We start from the raw sequence: 17613 nt of genomic DNA on the forward strand, positions 1-17613 counted from the left end.
GTTGACCTCACACTTGGTCGCCACCTCACCGTGGTTGACCCACACCTGGTTAACCCCACACTTGGTCACCACCTCACCATGGTTGACCCACACCTGGTTGACCCCACACTTGGTCACCACCTCACCATGGTTGACCCACACCTGGTTAACCCCACACTTGGTCACCACCTCACCATGGTTGACCCACACCTGGTTAACCCCACACTTTGTCACCACCTCACCATGGTTGACCCACACTTGGTTGACCTCACACTTGGTCGCCACCTCACCATGGTTGACCCACACCTGGTTAACCCCACACTTGGTCACCACCTCACCATGGTTGACCCACACCTGGTTGACCCCACACTTGGTCACAACCTCACCATGGTTGACCCACACCTGGTTGACCTCACACTTGGTCACCACCTCACCATGGTTGACCCACACCCGGTTGACCTCACACTTGGTCACCACCTCACCATGGTTGACCCACACCTGGTTGACCTCACACTTGGTCACCACCTCACCATGGTTGACCCACACCTGGTTGACCCCACACTTGGTCACCACCTCACCATGGTTGACCCACACCCGGTTGACCTCACACTTGGTCACCACCTCACCATGGTTGACCCACACCCGGTTGACCTCACACTTGGTCACCACCTCACCATGGTTGACCCACACCTGGTTGACCTCACACTTGGTCACCACCTCACCATGGTTGACCCACACCTGGTTGACCCCACACTTGGTCACCACCTCACCATGGTTGACCCACACCCGGTTGACCTCACACTTGGTCACCACCTCACCATGGTTGACCCACACCTGGTTGACCTCACACTTGGTCACCACCTCACCATGGTTGACCCACACCTGGTTAACCCCACACTTGGTCACCACCTCACCATGGTTGACCCACACCCGGTTGACCTCACACTTGGTCACCACCTCACCATGGTTGACCCACACCCGGTTGACCCCACACTTGGTCACCACCTCACCATGGTTGACCCACACCTGGTTGACCCCACACTTGGTCACCACCTCACCATGGTTGACCCACACCTGGTTGACCTCACACTTGGTCACCACCTCACCATGGTTGACCCACACCCGGTTGACCTCACACTTGGTCACCACCTCACCATGGTTGACCCACACCTGGTTGACCTCACACTTGGTCACCACCTCACCATGGTTGACCCACACCTGGTTGACCCCACACTTGGTCACCCTCACCATGGTTGACCCACACCTGGTTGACCCCACACTTGGTCACCACCTCACCATGGTTGACCCACACCTGGTTGACCCCACACTTGGTCACCACCTCACCATGGTTGACCCACACCTGGTTGACCCCACACTTGGTCACCACCTCACCATGGTTGACCCACACCTGGTTGACCCCACACTTGGTCACCACCTCACCATGGTTGACCCACACCTGGTTAACCCCACACTTGGTCACCACCTCACCATGGTTGACCCACACCTGGTTAACCCCACACTTTGTCACCACCTCACCATGGTTGACCCACACTTGGTTGACCTCACACTTGGTCACCACCTCACCATGGTTGACCCACACCTGGTTGACCCCACACTTGGTCACCACCTCACCATGGTTGACCCACACCTGGTTGACCTCACACTTGGTCACCACCTCACCATGGTTGACCCACACCTGGTTGACCCCACACTTGGTCACCACCTCACCATGGTTGACCCACACCTGGTTGACCCCACACTTGGTCACCACCTCACCATGGTTGACCCACACCTGGTTGACCCCACACTTGGTCACCACCTCACCATGGTTGACCCACACCTGGTTGACCCCACACTTGGTCACCACCTCACCATGGTTGACCCACACCTGGTTGACCCCACACTTGGTCACCACCTCACCATGGTTGACCCACACCTGGTTAACCCCACACTTTGTCACCACCTCACCATGGTTGACCCACACTTGGTTGACCTCACACTTGGTCACCACCTCACCATGGTTGACCCACACCTGGTTGACCCCACACTTGGTCACCACCTCACCATGGTTGACCCACACCTGGTTGACCCCACACTTGGTCACCACCTCACCATGGTTGACCCACACCTGGTTGACCCCACACTTGGTCACCACCTCACCATGGTTGACCCACACCTGGTTGCCACATCATCATCATCATCATAATAATAATAATAATAATAATAATAATAATAACATTAATAACAATAATAATAATGACATTAATAATAATAATAATAATAATAATAATAATAATAATGATAATAATAATAATAATAATACCTGTCTATGGCCCGCCTGAATCGAGGACTCCAGGCAGGGTAGAAGCTGTAGCAGGGCATCTCCGGCCTTGTGCTCTGACTACATAAGGTCGAGAACAGCTTAGGGCAATATGGTATGTCAGGGTGGGCCTGTATACAGCTCCAGCATCGTATTTCCGCCCTTATGTACACTTGTCACAGTCATTTTATTTCTCTAATCTTGCGTCACCTTTTCTTTCAGAAATCGTTTAGGCTTAGGCTGGGCCAGTAGGCCTACCAACACTGCACCTCTGTTATTACGTTGTTACACTAGGCAGTGAATGATCCTTACGGATTTAGTTCTTTCTTGTGAATATAGTAATGGTAATAATAATAATAATAATAATAATAATAATAGTAACAGCAATAATGATGTTGATTTTGTAGTCTGGGGTCACAGTGTACAAGTGTGTTGATCTTATAGCCTGGGGGGTCACAGTGTACAAGTGTGTTGATCTTATAGCCTGGGGGGTCACAGTGTACAAGTGTGTTGATCTTATAGCCTGGGGGGTCACAGTGTACAAGTGTGTTGATCTTATAGCCTGGGGGGTCACAGTGTACAAGTGTGTTGATCTTATAGCCTGGGGGGTCACAGTGTACAAGTGTGTTGATCTTATAGCCTGGGGGGTCACAGTGTACAAGTGTGTTGATCTTATAGCCTGGGGGGTCACAGTGTACAAGTGTGTTGATCTTATAGCCTGGGGGGTCACAGTGTACAAGTGTGTTGATCTTATAGCCTGGGGGGTCACAGTGTACAAGTGTGTTGATCTTATAGCCTGGGGGGGTCACAGTGTACAAGTGTGTTGATCTTATAGCCTGGGGGGTCACAGTGTACAAGTGTGTTGATCTTATAGCCTGGGGGGTCACAATGTACAAGTGTGTTGATTTTGTAGCCTGGGGCCACAGTGTACAAGTGTGCTGATCATGTAACCTGGGGTCACAGTGTACAAGTGTGTTGATCTTATAGCCTGGGGGGGTCACAATGTACAAGTGTGTTGATTTTGTAGCCTGGGGCCACAGTGTACAAGTGTGCTGATCATGTAACCTGGGGTCACAGTGTACAAGTGTGTTGATCTTGTAGCCTGGGGGATCACAGTGTACAAGTGTGCTGATCATGTAGCCCGGGGTCACATTGTACAAGTGTGTTGATTTTGTAGCCTGGGGTCACAGTGTACAAGTGTGTTGATCTTGTAGCCTGGGGTCACAGTGTACAAGTGTGTTGATCTTGTAGCCTGGGGTCACAGTGTACAAGTGTGTTGATCTTGTAGCCTGGGGTCACAGTGTACAAGTGTGTTGATCATGTAGCCTGGGTCACAGTGTACAAGTGTGCTGATCATGTAGCCTGGGGTCACTGTACAAGTGTGCTGATCATGTAGCCTGGGTCACAGTGTACAAGTGTGCTGATCATGTAGCCTGGGGTCACAGTGTACAAGTGTGCTGATCATGTAGCCTGGGGCCACAGTGTACAAGTGTGCTGATCATGTAGCCTGGGTCACAGTGTACAAGTGTGCTGATCATGTAGCCTGGGGTCACAGTGTACAAGTGTGCTGATCATGTAGCCTGGGTCACAGTGTACAAGTGTGCTGATCATGTAGCTGGGGTCACAGTGTACAAGTGTGCTGATCATGTAGCCTGGGGCCACAGTGTACAAGTGTGGTGATCATGTAGCCTGGGTCACAGTGTACAAGTGTGCTGATCATGTAGCCTGGGTCACAGTGTACAAGTGTGCTGATCATGTAACCTGGGGTCACAGTGTACAAGTGTGCTGATCATGTAGCCTGGGGTCACAGTGTAAAAGTGTGTTGGTCATGTAGTCTGGGGTCACAGTGTACAAGTGTGTTGATCATGTAGCCTGGGTCACAGTGTACAAGTGTGCTGATCATGTAGCCTGGGTCACAGTGCACAAGTGTGCTGATCATGTAGCCTGGGTCACAGTGTACAAGTGTGCTGATCATGTAGCCTGGGGTCACAGTGTACAAGTGTGCTGATCATATAGCCTTGGGTCACAGTGTACAAGTGTGTTGATCATGTAGCCTGGGTCACAGTGTACAAGTGTGCTGATCATGTAGCCTTGGTCACAGTGTACAAGTGTGCTGATCATGTAGCCTGGGTCACAGTGTACAAGTGTGCTGATATTGTAGCCTGGGGTCACAGTGTACAGGTGTGCTGATCGTGTAGCCTGGGGTCACAGTGTACAAGTGTGCTGATCATGTAGCCTGGGTCACAGTGTACTAGTGTGCTGATCATGTAGCCTGGGTCACAGTGTACAAGTGTGCTGATCATGTAGCCTGGGGTCACAGTGTACAAGTGTGCTGATCATGTAGCCTGGGTCACAGTGTACAAGTGTGTTGATCATGTAGCCTGGAGTCACAATGTACAAGTGTGCTGATCATGTAGCCTGGGTCACAGTGTACAAGTGTGCTGATCATGTAGCCTGGGGTCACAGTGTACAAGTGTGCTGATCATGTAACCTGGGGTCACAGTGTACAAGTGTGCTGATCATGTAGCCTGGGGTCACAGTGTACAAGTGTGCTGATCATGTAGCCTGGGTCACAGTGTACAAGTGTGCTGATCATGTAGCCTGGGTCACAGTGTACAGGTGTGCTGATCATGCAGCCTGGGGCCACAGTGTACAAGTGTGCTGATCATGTAGCCTGGAGTCACAATGTGCAAGTGTGCTGATCATGTAGCCTGGGGTCACAGTGTACAAGTGTGCTGATCATGTAGCCTGGGTCACAGTGTACAAGTGTGCTGATCATGTAGCCTGGGGTCACAGTGTACAAGTGTGCTGATCATGTAGCCTGGGGTTACAGTGTACAATTGTGCTGATCATGTAGCCTGGGGTCACAGTGTACAAGTGTGCTGATCATGTAGCCTGGGGTCACTGTGTACAAGTGTGCTGATCATGTAGCCTGGGTCACAGTGTACAAGTGTGCTGATCATGTAGCCTGGGGTCACAGTGTACAAGTGTGCTGATCATGTAGCCTTGGGTCACAGTGTACAAGTGTGCTGATCATGTAGCCTGGGTCACAGTGTACAAGTGTGCTGATCATGTAGCCTGGGGTCACAGTGTACAAGTGTGCTGATCATGTAGCCTGGGGTCACAGTGTACAAGTGTGCTGATCATGTAGCCTGGGGTCACAGTGTACAAGTGTGCTGATCATGTAGCCTGGGTCACAGTGTACAAGTGTGCTGATCATGTAGCCTGGGGTCACAGTGTACAAGTGTGCTGATCATGTAGCCTGGGGTCACAGTGTACAAGTGTGCTGATCATGTAGCCTGGGGTCACAGTGTACAAGTGTGCTGATCATGTAGCCTGGGTCACATTGTACAAGTGTGCTGATCATGTAGCCTGGGGTCACAGTGTACAAGTGTGCTGATCATGTAGCCTGGGTCACAGTGTACAAGTGTGCTGATCATGTAGCCTGGGGTCACAGTGTACAAGTGTGCTGATCATGTAGCCTGGGTCACAGTGTACAAGTGTGCTGATCATGTAGCCTGGGTCACAGTGTACAAGTGTGCTGATCATGTAGCCTGGGGTCACAGTGTACAAGTGTGCTGATCATGTAGCCTGGGTCACAGTGTACAAGTGTGCTGATCATGTAGCCTGGGGTCACAGTGTACAAGTGTGCTGATCATGTAGCCTGGGGTCACAGTGTACAAGTGTGCTGATCATGTAGCCTGGGTCACAGTGTACAAGTGTGCTGATCATGTTGCCTGGGGTCACAGTGTACAAGTGTGCTGATCATGTAGCCTGGGGTCACAGTGTACAAGTGTGCTGATCATGTAGCCTGGGGTCACAGTGTACAAGTGTGCTGATCATGTAGCCTGGGGTCACAGTGTACAAGTGTGCTGATCATGTAGCCTGGGGTCACAGTGTACAAGTGTGCTGATCATGTAGCCTGGGGTCACAGTGTACAAGTGTGCTGATCATGTAGCCTGGGGTCACAGTGTACAAGTGTGCTGATCATGTAGCCTGGGGTCACAGTGTACAAGTGTGCTGATCATGTAGCCTGGGTCACAGTGTACAAGTGTGCTGATCATGTAGCCTGGGGTCACAGTGTACAAGTGTGCTGATCATGTAGCCTGGGGTCACAGTGTACAAGTGTGCTGATCATGTAGCCTGGGTCACAGTGTACAAGTGTGCTGATCATGTACCTGGGGTCACAGTGTACAAGTGTGCTGATCATGTAGCCTTGGGTCACAGTGTACAAGTGTGCTGATCATGTAGCCTGGGTCACAGTGTACAAGTGTGCTGATCATGTAGCCTGGGGTCACAGTGTACAAGTGTGCTGATCATGTAGCCTGGGGTCACAGTGTACAAGTGTGCTGATCATGTAGCCTGGGGTCACAGTGTACAAGTGTGCTGATCATGTAGCCTGGGGTCACAGTGTACAAGTGTGCTGATCATGTAGCCTGGGGTCACAGTGTACAAGTGTGCTGATCATGTAGCCTGGGGTCACAGTGTACAAGTGTGCTGATCATGTAGCCTGGGGTCACAGTGTACAAGTGTGCTGATCATGTAGCCTGGGTCACATTGTACAAGTGTGCTGATCATGTAGCCTGGGGTCACAGTGTACAAGTGTGCTGATCATGTAGCCTGGGTCACAGTGTACAAGTGTGCTGATCATGTAGCCTGGGGTCACAGTGTACAAGTGTGCTGATCATGTAGCCTGGGTCACAGTGTACAAGTGTGCTGATCATGTAGCCTGGGTCACAGTGTACAAGTGTGCTGATCATGTAGCCTGGGGTCACAGTGTACAAGTGTGCTGATCATGTAGCCTGGGTCACAGTGTACAAGTGTGCTGATCATGTAGCCTGGGGTCACAGTGTACAAGTGTGCTGATCATGTAGCCTGGGGTCACAGTGTACAAGTGTGCTGATCATGTAGCCTGGGTCACAGTGTACAAGTGTGCTGATCATGTTGCCTGGGGTCACAGTGTACAAGTGTGCTGATCATGTAGCCTGGGGTCACAGTGTACAAGTGTGCTGATCATGTAGCCTGGGGTCACAGTGTACAAGTGTGCTGATCATGTAGCCTGGGGTCACAGTGTACAAGTGCGCTGATCATGTAGCCTGGGGTCACAGTGTACAAGTGTGCTGATCATGTAGCCTGGGGTCACAGTGTACAAGTGTGCTGATCATGTAGCCTGGGGTCACAGTGTACAAGTGTGCTGATCATGTAGCCTGGGGTCACAGTGTACAAGTGTGCTGATCATGTAGCCTGGGTCACAGTGTACAAGTGTGCTGATCATGTAGCCTGGGGTCACAGTGTACAAGTGTGCTGATCATGTAGCCTGGGGTCACAGTGTACAAGTGTGCTGATCATGTAGCCTGGGGTCACAGTGTACAAGTGTGCTGATCATGTAGCCTGGGGTCACAGTGTACAAGTGTGCTGATCATGTAGCCTGGGTCACAGTGTACAAGTGTGCTGATCATGTAGCCTGGGGTCACAGTGTACAAGTGTGCTGATCATGTAGCCTGGGGTCACAGTGTACAAGTGTGCTGATCATGTAGCCTGGGGTCACAGTGTACAAGTGTGCTGATCATGTAGCCTGGGGCCACAGTGTACAAGTGTGCTGATCATGTAGCCTGGGGTCACAGTGTACAAGTGTGCTGATCATGTAGCCTGGGGTCACAGTGTACAAGTGTGCTGATCATGTAGCCTGGGGCCACAGTGTACAAGTGTGCTGATCATGTAGCCTGGGGTCACAGTGTACAAGTGTGCTGATCATGTAGCCTGGGTCACAGTGTACAAGTGTGCTGATCATGTAGCCTGGGTCACAGTGTACAAGTGTGCTGATCATGTAGCCTGGGGTCACAGTGTACAAGTGTGCTGATCATGTAGCCTGGGGTCACAGTGTACAAGTGTGCTGATCATGTAGCCTGGGGTCACAGTGTACAAGTGTGCTGATCATGTAACCTGGGGTTACACTACAACGCTGTTCTGCTCTCCAGGTAACAGAATGAACCACATAATCCATACCACGGGCAGGATTTGAACCCGCGGTCAGAGAGTCTGGAGTTTTGAGACTCTCTGACCGCGGGTTCAAATCCTGCCCGGGGTATGGTTTGTTTGCAATCGTGTCATTACGATTTCGTGAGTCATGGACCACATATTGTCTCGTAGAGCGTACAGTGAGGGTACAAGAGAATGGAGAAAAGTAGTACTGAGAATGTAGCACCGTGATACATCTTCCAGTAATGGTATCGTACTAAAGATCGATACCATGCCTAACCCTTCTAGGGTAGGGTAGGTGCCAGAGCCCGAGCCTTTAGCTCATAAGACTGTCATTCTCATTAGCCCCCTTGGGGCGGGGATGGCAGACCAGAGAGGCCTAGCTTGTGGCTAGGCCTGGGGACAGTTGGTCCCAAAGATGAGGAGGTACTTGTGCCTCCTCCCATGGGAGACTTAGGTCTCAGACACTCCCTAGAGATTATTATTATAATCAAAAAGAAGCGCTAAGCCACAAGGACTATACAGACTCCCTAGAGAGGGAGTCAAGGCCGGGCCACCACTTGGAAAAGGCCCGGGCCGGGAGAATACCGGCGAATATTTAATAATAATAAGGTATCGTACAGAAAGATTTACAAATATTTCTTGCATTTTCCTGTTAAAACTAATGGTTTCTCGCAATATTCACTTGAGAACTGGTAATCAGTTCTCGGTTGAATATTGTGAGAAACGTGTAACTCTGCGGTACATTTAAATACAATACAGTTTAGTTCTAAAGAAGATGTAGACACGAACACGAAATTGGAACCACTGCAACCACTGGTGTTAAGTCCACCAGTCTTGACGAGGCTGTGGGACTCATCACCACACACTTCTCCTCAACTACTGGTGTTGTCCGGTCAAGAGCTGGCTTCACCTTCATCCACTTCCCTGTTCGTATATTTCATAGCAGCAAATATTTAATAAAGGGAAATGCTAGGGAAAGTCAGTACAGAAGGTAATGTCTCAGAACAGGCTTCCTAGGTAGGAAAGAAAATATTTCACCGTTGGTATCTGTTACGAAGCACATGCATTCTTGGCAGGTAATTCTGTCTGATGAGAAGGCTAGTTGAGAATGGTTGGTTTAGAGAAAGACCTGCCTAGTTTGGGCCAGTAGACCTGATGCAGTGTTCGTCCATGCTTATAATTAGAGCATAAATAAGGAGTACCTACTGGTCCAAGCCAGTCAGATTCAACTCACACCCACTCATGTATTTGTTTAACCTTTGCTTATGTTATTACGCCCCCAGCACAGCTGAGGTCACGTGCCAGCGTCAAGTAATCATCAGTAAGCTACAGCAAGCCAAGGAGCAAATAACATCTGTGACCTTAATTGTAGCTTGAGGGTCAACAAGAAGCAAATCCGGCAAATATTAAATCAAAGAGGGAGGTCCAGGAGCTGAGACTTAACCCCTTCATTCTCCCTCTCGCCCTCGCTACCACTTCGATGTCATAAGCGCATTCAGATCCGCAGTTTGGTATAAAAAGACATCCTGATGTTAAACGCTGATGCTACGCCAAGGTACAAACAGACAGACTGATATAAGCACAGACCGCAGTAAATTGCCGGTGGGAAATGCTGCATCTGGCGACTGAAAGAGAAAGATCTTTCCAACGCTACGAAGATCAATCTGAGTGTTCCCTCGAGTATTATCTGTTGACCAGCTAGGCAACAGCAAGAATACATAGTCGCTCCCCACCACTGGACACAGCTGAGGTAGTTGTATAGCTTATCAACACATAGCCACTACTGAGATAGCTGGGTCTACCCCAGGACTATCACATTAAGTCATAGAGGGCACGTATAAGTTCTGTCAAGCACCTTAACTACTGGGAACGCTTGGAAGCAATTGACTTGTACTCGTTGGAACTCAGGAGAGAGAGATATATCATAATCTACACTTGGAAAATCCTGGATGGAATGGTCCCGAATCTGCACACATAAATCACTCCCTACGAAAGTAAAAGACTGGGCAGGCGATGCAAAATACCCCCAATTAAAAGTAGGGGCGCCATTAGTACACTAAGAGAAAACACCATAAGTGTCTGGGGCCCAAGACTGTTCAACAGCCTCCCATCAAGCATTAGGGGAATTACCAATAAACCCCTGGCTGCCTTCAAGAGAGAGCTGGACAGATACCTAAAGTCAGAGCCGGATCAGCCGGGCTGTGGTTCGTACGTTGGACTGCGTGCGGCCAGCAGTAACAGCCTGGTTGATCAGGCCCTGATCCATCGGGAGGCCTGGTCATGGACCGGGCCGCGGGGGCGTTGATCCCCGGAATAACCTCCAGGTATCACAGTACTGCACACAGGCCACTGGGTCTACCCCAAGACTATCACAGTACGACACAGGCAAAACACAGGTTACAATCCTTTCCTCTTGAACATTTCTACCTTCGTTCAGGCGATGTTTCATATATATATATATATATATATATATATATATATATATATATATATATATATATATATATATATATATATATATATATATATATATATATATATATATATATATATATATATATATATATATATATATATATATATATATATATATATATATATATATATATATCTACTGGTAGTATGTGGAAAAATGTTGAACCACAAATGTTTACACAATGTTTTTTTAAATGTCTTCATGAGACCCCCCCCCCCCCTTTTATTTTTTTTACTAAAGCTGTTTTACTTTTTTTTTTTTTTTTAAACTTTATAACTTAAGTTACACAAATTTATAAGTGGGAATAAGGCTGGCGTTGAGGAGGCTGTGAATCCCACTGTTGGTAGGCCTACTGCAGAGTTTCTGGTTCTTACGTCACCAGTACCTGGCTCTATGTTCTCCCTCCCAGTACCTACAACAGTGACCAGTACCTGGCTCTGTTTTTACTCCCAGTACCTACGACAGTGACCAGTACCTGGCTCTAAGCTCTCTCTCCCAGCACCTACAACAGTGACCAGTACCTGGCTCTAAGCTCTCTCTCCCAGCACCTACAACAGTGACCAGTACCTGGCTCTAAGCTCTCTCTCCCAGCACCTACAACAGTGACCAGTACCTGGCTCTAAGCTCTCTCTCCCAGCACCTACAACAGTGACCAGTACCTGGCTCTAAGCTCTCTCTCCCAGCACCTACAACAGTGACCAGTACCTGGCTCTAAGCTCTCTCTCCCAGCACCTACAACAGTGACCAGTACCTGGCTCTAAGCTCTCTCTCCCAGCACCTACAACAGTGACCAGTACCTGGCTCTAAGCTCTCTCTCCCAGCACCTACAACAGTGACCAGTACCTGGCTCTAAGCTCTCTCTCCCAGCACCTACAACAGTGACCAGTACCTGGCTCTAAGCTCTCTCTCCCAGCACCTACAACAGTGACCAGTACCTGGCTCTAAGCTCTCTCTCCCAGCACCTACAACAGTGACCAGTACCTGGCTCTAAGCTCTCTCTCCCAGCACCTACAACAGTGACCAGTACCTGGCTCTAAGCTCTCTCTCCCAGCACCTACAACAGTGACCAGTACCTGGCTCTAAGCTCTTCCAGTACCTAGAAACTACTTAATCTAGCCCTGGCAATCCCCGTGCAGGGTCGTGGGAATCGCCAGGAATGGAGCCGGAACCCTGTGAAATTTCCTGGATGAGTTAGCACCCAGTGTTTTGCAAAGTGTGTGCGTGTGTGTGTGTATGTGTGTATGTGTGTGTGTATGTATGTGTGTGTGTGTATGTGTGTGTATGTGTGTGTATGTATGTGTGTGTGTGTATGTATGTGTGTGTGTGTGTGTGTATGTGTGTGTATGTGTGTGTATGTGTGTGTGTATGTGTGTGTATATATATATATATATATATATATATATATATATATATATATATATATATATATATATATATATATATATATATATATATATATATATATATGCACTAATGATAAAAATTTGAACGCGTCCAAAAGGGTGTCCACGAGGCACTGGCACTGAGAGGCCCTTAGCGTGGCCATGTGTGGCATCCCATGGTCCAGGGGAGGGCGGGGGCACTGCTCTCGGTGACAGATGATCACTGTGGGCACACTACGTCAGGGGTAGGTCGGGGGGGGAAGGAATGTCAGGGGAGGGATGTCAGGGGTAGGTCATGGGGGAGGATGTCATGGGTAGGTCAGGGAAGGTATGTCAGGAGTAGGTCAGGGGAGGGATGTCAGGGATATGTCAGGAGTAGATCAGGGGAAGGATATAGGGAAAATAACCGCAAGGGGAGGGAGGGGGAGAGATTGACTGCTCAAAGGGCCTTTCGTGTTGCAACAGCAACACTTTTTCAGGAGCAGTGGAATGAGAAAACTGAATTGTATGATAGCCCAAGGTGGATTGCGTGCGGCCAGCAGTAACAGCCTGGTTGATCAGGTCCTGATTCACCGGGAGGCCTGGTCATGGACCGGGCCGCGGGGGCGTTGATCCCCGGAATAACCTCCAGGTAGGCAGGTAGACTCCAGGTGTGTTACAACATTGTATCAGGAGTAGGTCAGGCTGCTGTACCACACCTGCCTCCACCATATGTGTCACCGCACCTGCCTCCACCACATGTACCACCACACCTGCCTTCACCACATGTACCACCACACCTGCCTCCACCATATGTGTCACCGCACCTGCCTTCACCACATGTGTCACCACACCTGCCTTCACCACATGTACCACCATACCTGCCTTCACCACATGTACCACCACACCTGCCTTCACCACATGTGTCACCACACCTGCCTTCACCACATGTACCACCATACCTGCCTTCACCACATGTACCACCACACCTGCCTTCACCACATGTACCACCACACCTGCCTTCACCACATGTGTCACCACACCTGCCTTCACCACATGTACCACCACACCTGCCTTCACCACATGTACCACCACACCTGCCTTCACCACATGTGTCACCACACCTGCCTTCACCACATGTACCACCACACCTGCCTTCACCACATGTGTCACCACACCTGCCTTCACCACATGTACCACCATACCTGCCTTCACCACATGTACCACCACACCTGCCTTCACCACATGTGTCACCACACCTGCCTTCACCACATGTACCACCACACCTGCCTTCACCACATGTACCACTACACCTGCCTTCACCACATGTACCACCACACCTGCCTCCACCACATGTACCACCACACCTGCCTTCACCACATGTACCACCACACCTGCCTTCACCACACCTGCCTTCACCACATGTACCACCACACCTGCCTTCACCACACCTGCCTTCACCACACCTGCCTTCACCACATGTACCACCACACCTGCCTTCACCACACCTGCCTTCACCACATGTACCACCACACCTGCCTTCACCACATGTACCACCACACCTGCCTTCACCACATGTACCACCACACCTGCCTTCATCACATGTACCACCACACCTGCCTTCACCACATGTACCACCACACCTGCCTTCACCACATGTACCACCACACCTGCCTCCACCACATGTACCACCACACCTGCCTTCACCACATGTACCACCACACCTGCCTTCACCACATGTACCACCACACCTGCCTCCACCACATGTACCACCACACCTGCCTTCACCACATGTACCACTACACCTGCCTTCACCACATGTACCACTACACCTGCCTTCACCACATGTACCACCACACCTGCCTTCACCACATGTACCACCACACCTGTCTTCACCACATGTACCACCACACCTGCCTTCACCACATGTACCACTACACCTGCCTTCACCACATGTACCACCACACCTGCCTTCACCACATGTACCACTACACCTGCCTTCACCACATGTACCACTACACCTGCCTTCACCACATGTACCACCACACCTGCCTTCACCACATGTACCACTACACCTGCCTTCACCACATGTACCACCACACCTGCCTTCACCACATGTACCACCACACCTGCCTTCACCACATGTACCACTACACCTGCCTTCACCACATGTACCACCACACCTGCCTCCACCACACCTGCCTCCACCACACCTGCCTTCACCACATGTACCACCACACCTGCCTTCACCACATGTACCACTACACCTGCCTTCACCACATGTACCACTACACCTGCCTTCACCACATGTACCACCACACCTGCCTTCACCACATGTACCACCACACCTGCCTTCACCACATGTACCACTACACCTGCCTTCACCACATGTACCACTACACCTGCCTTCACCACATGTACCACCACACCTGCCTTCACCACATGTACCACCACACCTGCCTTCACCACATGTACCACTACACCTGCCTTCACCACATGTACCACTACACCTGCCTTCACCACATGTACCACCACACCTGCCTTCACCACATGTACCACTACACCTGCCTTCACCACATGTACCACCACACCTGCCTTCACCACATGTACCACCACACCTGCCTCCACCACACCTGCCTTCACCACATGTACCACTACACCTGCCTTCACCACATGTACCACTACACCTGCCTTCACCACATGTACCACCACACCTGCCTTCACCACATGTACCACTACACCTGCCTTCACCACATGTACCACCACACCTGCCTCCACCACACCTGCCTTCACCACATGTACCACTACACCTGCCTTCACCACATGTACCACCACACCTGCCTTCACCACATGTACCACCACACCTGCCTTCACCACATGTACCACCATACCTGCCTTCACCACATGTACCACCACACCTGCCTTCACCACATGTACCACCATACCTGCCTTCACCACATGTACCACCACACCTGCCTTCACCACATGTACCACCACACCTGCCTTCACCACATGTACCACTACACCTGCCTTCACCACATGTACCACCACACCTGCCTTCACCACATGTACCACCACACCTGCCTTCACCACATGTACCACCACACCTGCCTCCACCACACCTGCCTTCACCACATGTACCACTACACCTGCCTTCACCACATGTACCACCACACCTGCCTTCACCACATGTACCACTACACCTGCCTTCACCACATGTACCACCACACCTGCCTTCACCACATGTACCACTACACCTGCCTTCACCACATGTACCACCACACCTGCCTTCACCACATGTACCACTACACCTGCCTTCACCACATGTACCACCACACCTGCCTTCACCACATGTACCACCACACCTGCCTCCACCACACCTGCCTTCACCACATGTACCACTACACCTGCCTTCACCACATGTACCACCACACCTGCCTTCACCACATGTACCACTACACCTGCCTTCACCACATGTACCACCACACCTGCCTTCACCACATGTACCACTACACCTGCCTTCACCACATGTACCACCACACCTGCCTTCACCACATGTACCACCACACCTGCCTCCACCACACCTGCCTTCACCACATGTACCACTACACCTGCCTTCACCACATGTACCACTACACCTGCCTTCACCACATGTACCACCACACCTGCCTTCACCACATGTACCACCACACCTGCCTTCACCACATGTACCACTACACCTGCCTTCACCACATGTACCACCACACCTGCCTTCACCACATGTACCACTACACCTGCCTCCACCACATGTACCACCACACCTGCCTCCACCACATGTACCACCACACCTGCCTTCACCACATGTACCACCACACCTGCCTCCACCACACCTGCCTTCACCACATGTACCACCACACCTGCCTTCACCACATGTACCACCACACCTGCCTCCACCACATGTACCACCACACCTGCCTTCACCACATGTACCACCACACCTGCCTCCACCACACCTGCCTTCACCACATGTACCACCACACCTGCCTTCACCACATGTACCACCACACCTGCCTCCACCACACCTGCCTTCACCACATGTACCACCACACCTGCCTTCACCACATGTACCACTACACCTGCCTTCACCACATGTACCACCACACCTGCCTTCACCACATGTACCACCACACCTGCCTTCACCACATGTACCACCATACCTGCCTTCACCACATGTACCACCATACCTGCCTTCACCACATGTACCACCACACCTGCCTCCACCACACCTGCCTTCACCACATGTACCACTACACCTGCCTTCACCACATGTACCACCACACCTGCCTTCACCACATGTACCACTACACCTGCCTTCACCACATGTACCACCACACCTGCCTCCACCACATGTACCACCACACCTGCCTTCACCACATGTACCACCACACCTGCCTCCACCACACCTGCCTTCACCACATGTACCACCACACCTGCCTTCACCACATGTACCACCACACCTGCCTCCACCACATCTGCCTTCACCACATGTACCACCACACCTGCCTTCACCACATGTACCACTACACCTGCCTTCACCACATGTACCACCACACCTGCCTTCACCACATGTACCACCACACCTGCCTTCACCACATGTACCACCATACCTGCCTTCACCACATGTACCACCATACCTGCCTTCACCACATGTACCACCACACCTGCCTCCACCACACCTGCCTTCACCACATGTACCACTACACCTGCCTTCACCACATGTACCACCACACCTGCCTTCACCACATGTACCACTACACCTGCCTTCACCACATGTACCACCACACCTGCCTCCACCACATGTACCACCACACCTGCCTTCACCACATGTACCACCACACCTGCCTCCACCACACCTGCCTTCACCACATGTACCACCACACCTGCCTTCACCACATGTACCACCACACCTGCCTCCACCACACCTGCCTTCACCACATGTACCACCACACCTGCCTTCACCACATGTACCACTACACCTGCCTTCACCACATGTACCACCACACCTGCCTTCACCACATGTACCACCACACCTGCCTTCACCACATGTACCACCATACCTGCCTTCACCACATGTACCACCATACCTGCCTTCACCACATGTACCACCACACCTGCCTCCACCACACCTGCCTTCACCACATGTACCACTACACCTGCCTTCACCACATGTACCACCACACCTGCCTTCACCACATGTACCACTACACCTGCCTTCACCACATGTACCACCACACCTGCCTTCACCACATGTACCACCACACCTGCCTTCACCACATGTACCACCACACCTGCCTTCACCACATGTACCACCACACCTGCCTCCACCACATGTACCACCACACCTGCCTTCACCACATGTACCACCACACCTGCCTTCACCACATGTACCACCACACCTGCCTTCACCACATGTACCACTACACCTGCCTTCACCACATGTACCACTACACCTGCCT

The 17613-nt window shown here is 50.9% G+C and overlaps 1 protein-coding gene across 13 annotated transcripts in view; it reads right to left on the reverse strand.

Moving 5' to 3' along the window:
- The window catches only part of LOC128704175 (rho GTPase-activating protein 45), a 525272-nt gene that overhangs the window by 128962 nt on the left and 378697 nt on the right, over positions 1–17613 (reverse strand). Inside the window, exon 1 of one of the 13 annotated variants that reach the window (XM_070099096.1) lies at positions 2303–2598. The exons of the other annotated variants lie outside the window; for them this stretch is intronic. Coding sequence (XP_069955197.1) covers positions 2303–2361 — 59 coding nt within the window. The 5' untranslated portion in view covers positions 2362–2598. Of the gene's footprint in view, positions 1–2302; positions 2599–17613 lie in introns of those variants that run through there. 13 annotated transcript variants of the gene reach the window in all.

Source organism: Cherax quadricarinatus, chromosome 66 (assembly GCF_038502225.1).
Source record: "Cherax quadricarinatus isolate ZL_2023a chromosome 66, ASM3850222v1, whole genome shotgun sequence".
Taxonomy (NCBI): Eukaryota; Metazoa; Arthropoda; class Malacostraca; order Decapoda; family Parastacidae; genus Cherax; species Cherax quadricarinatus.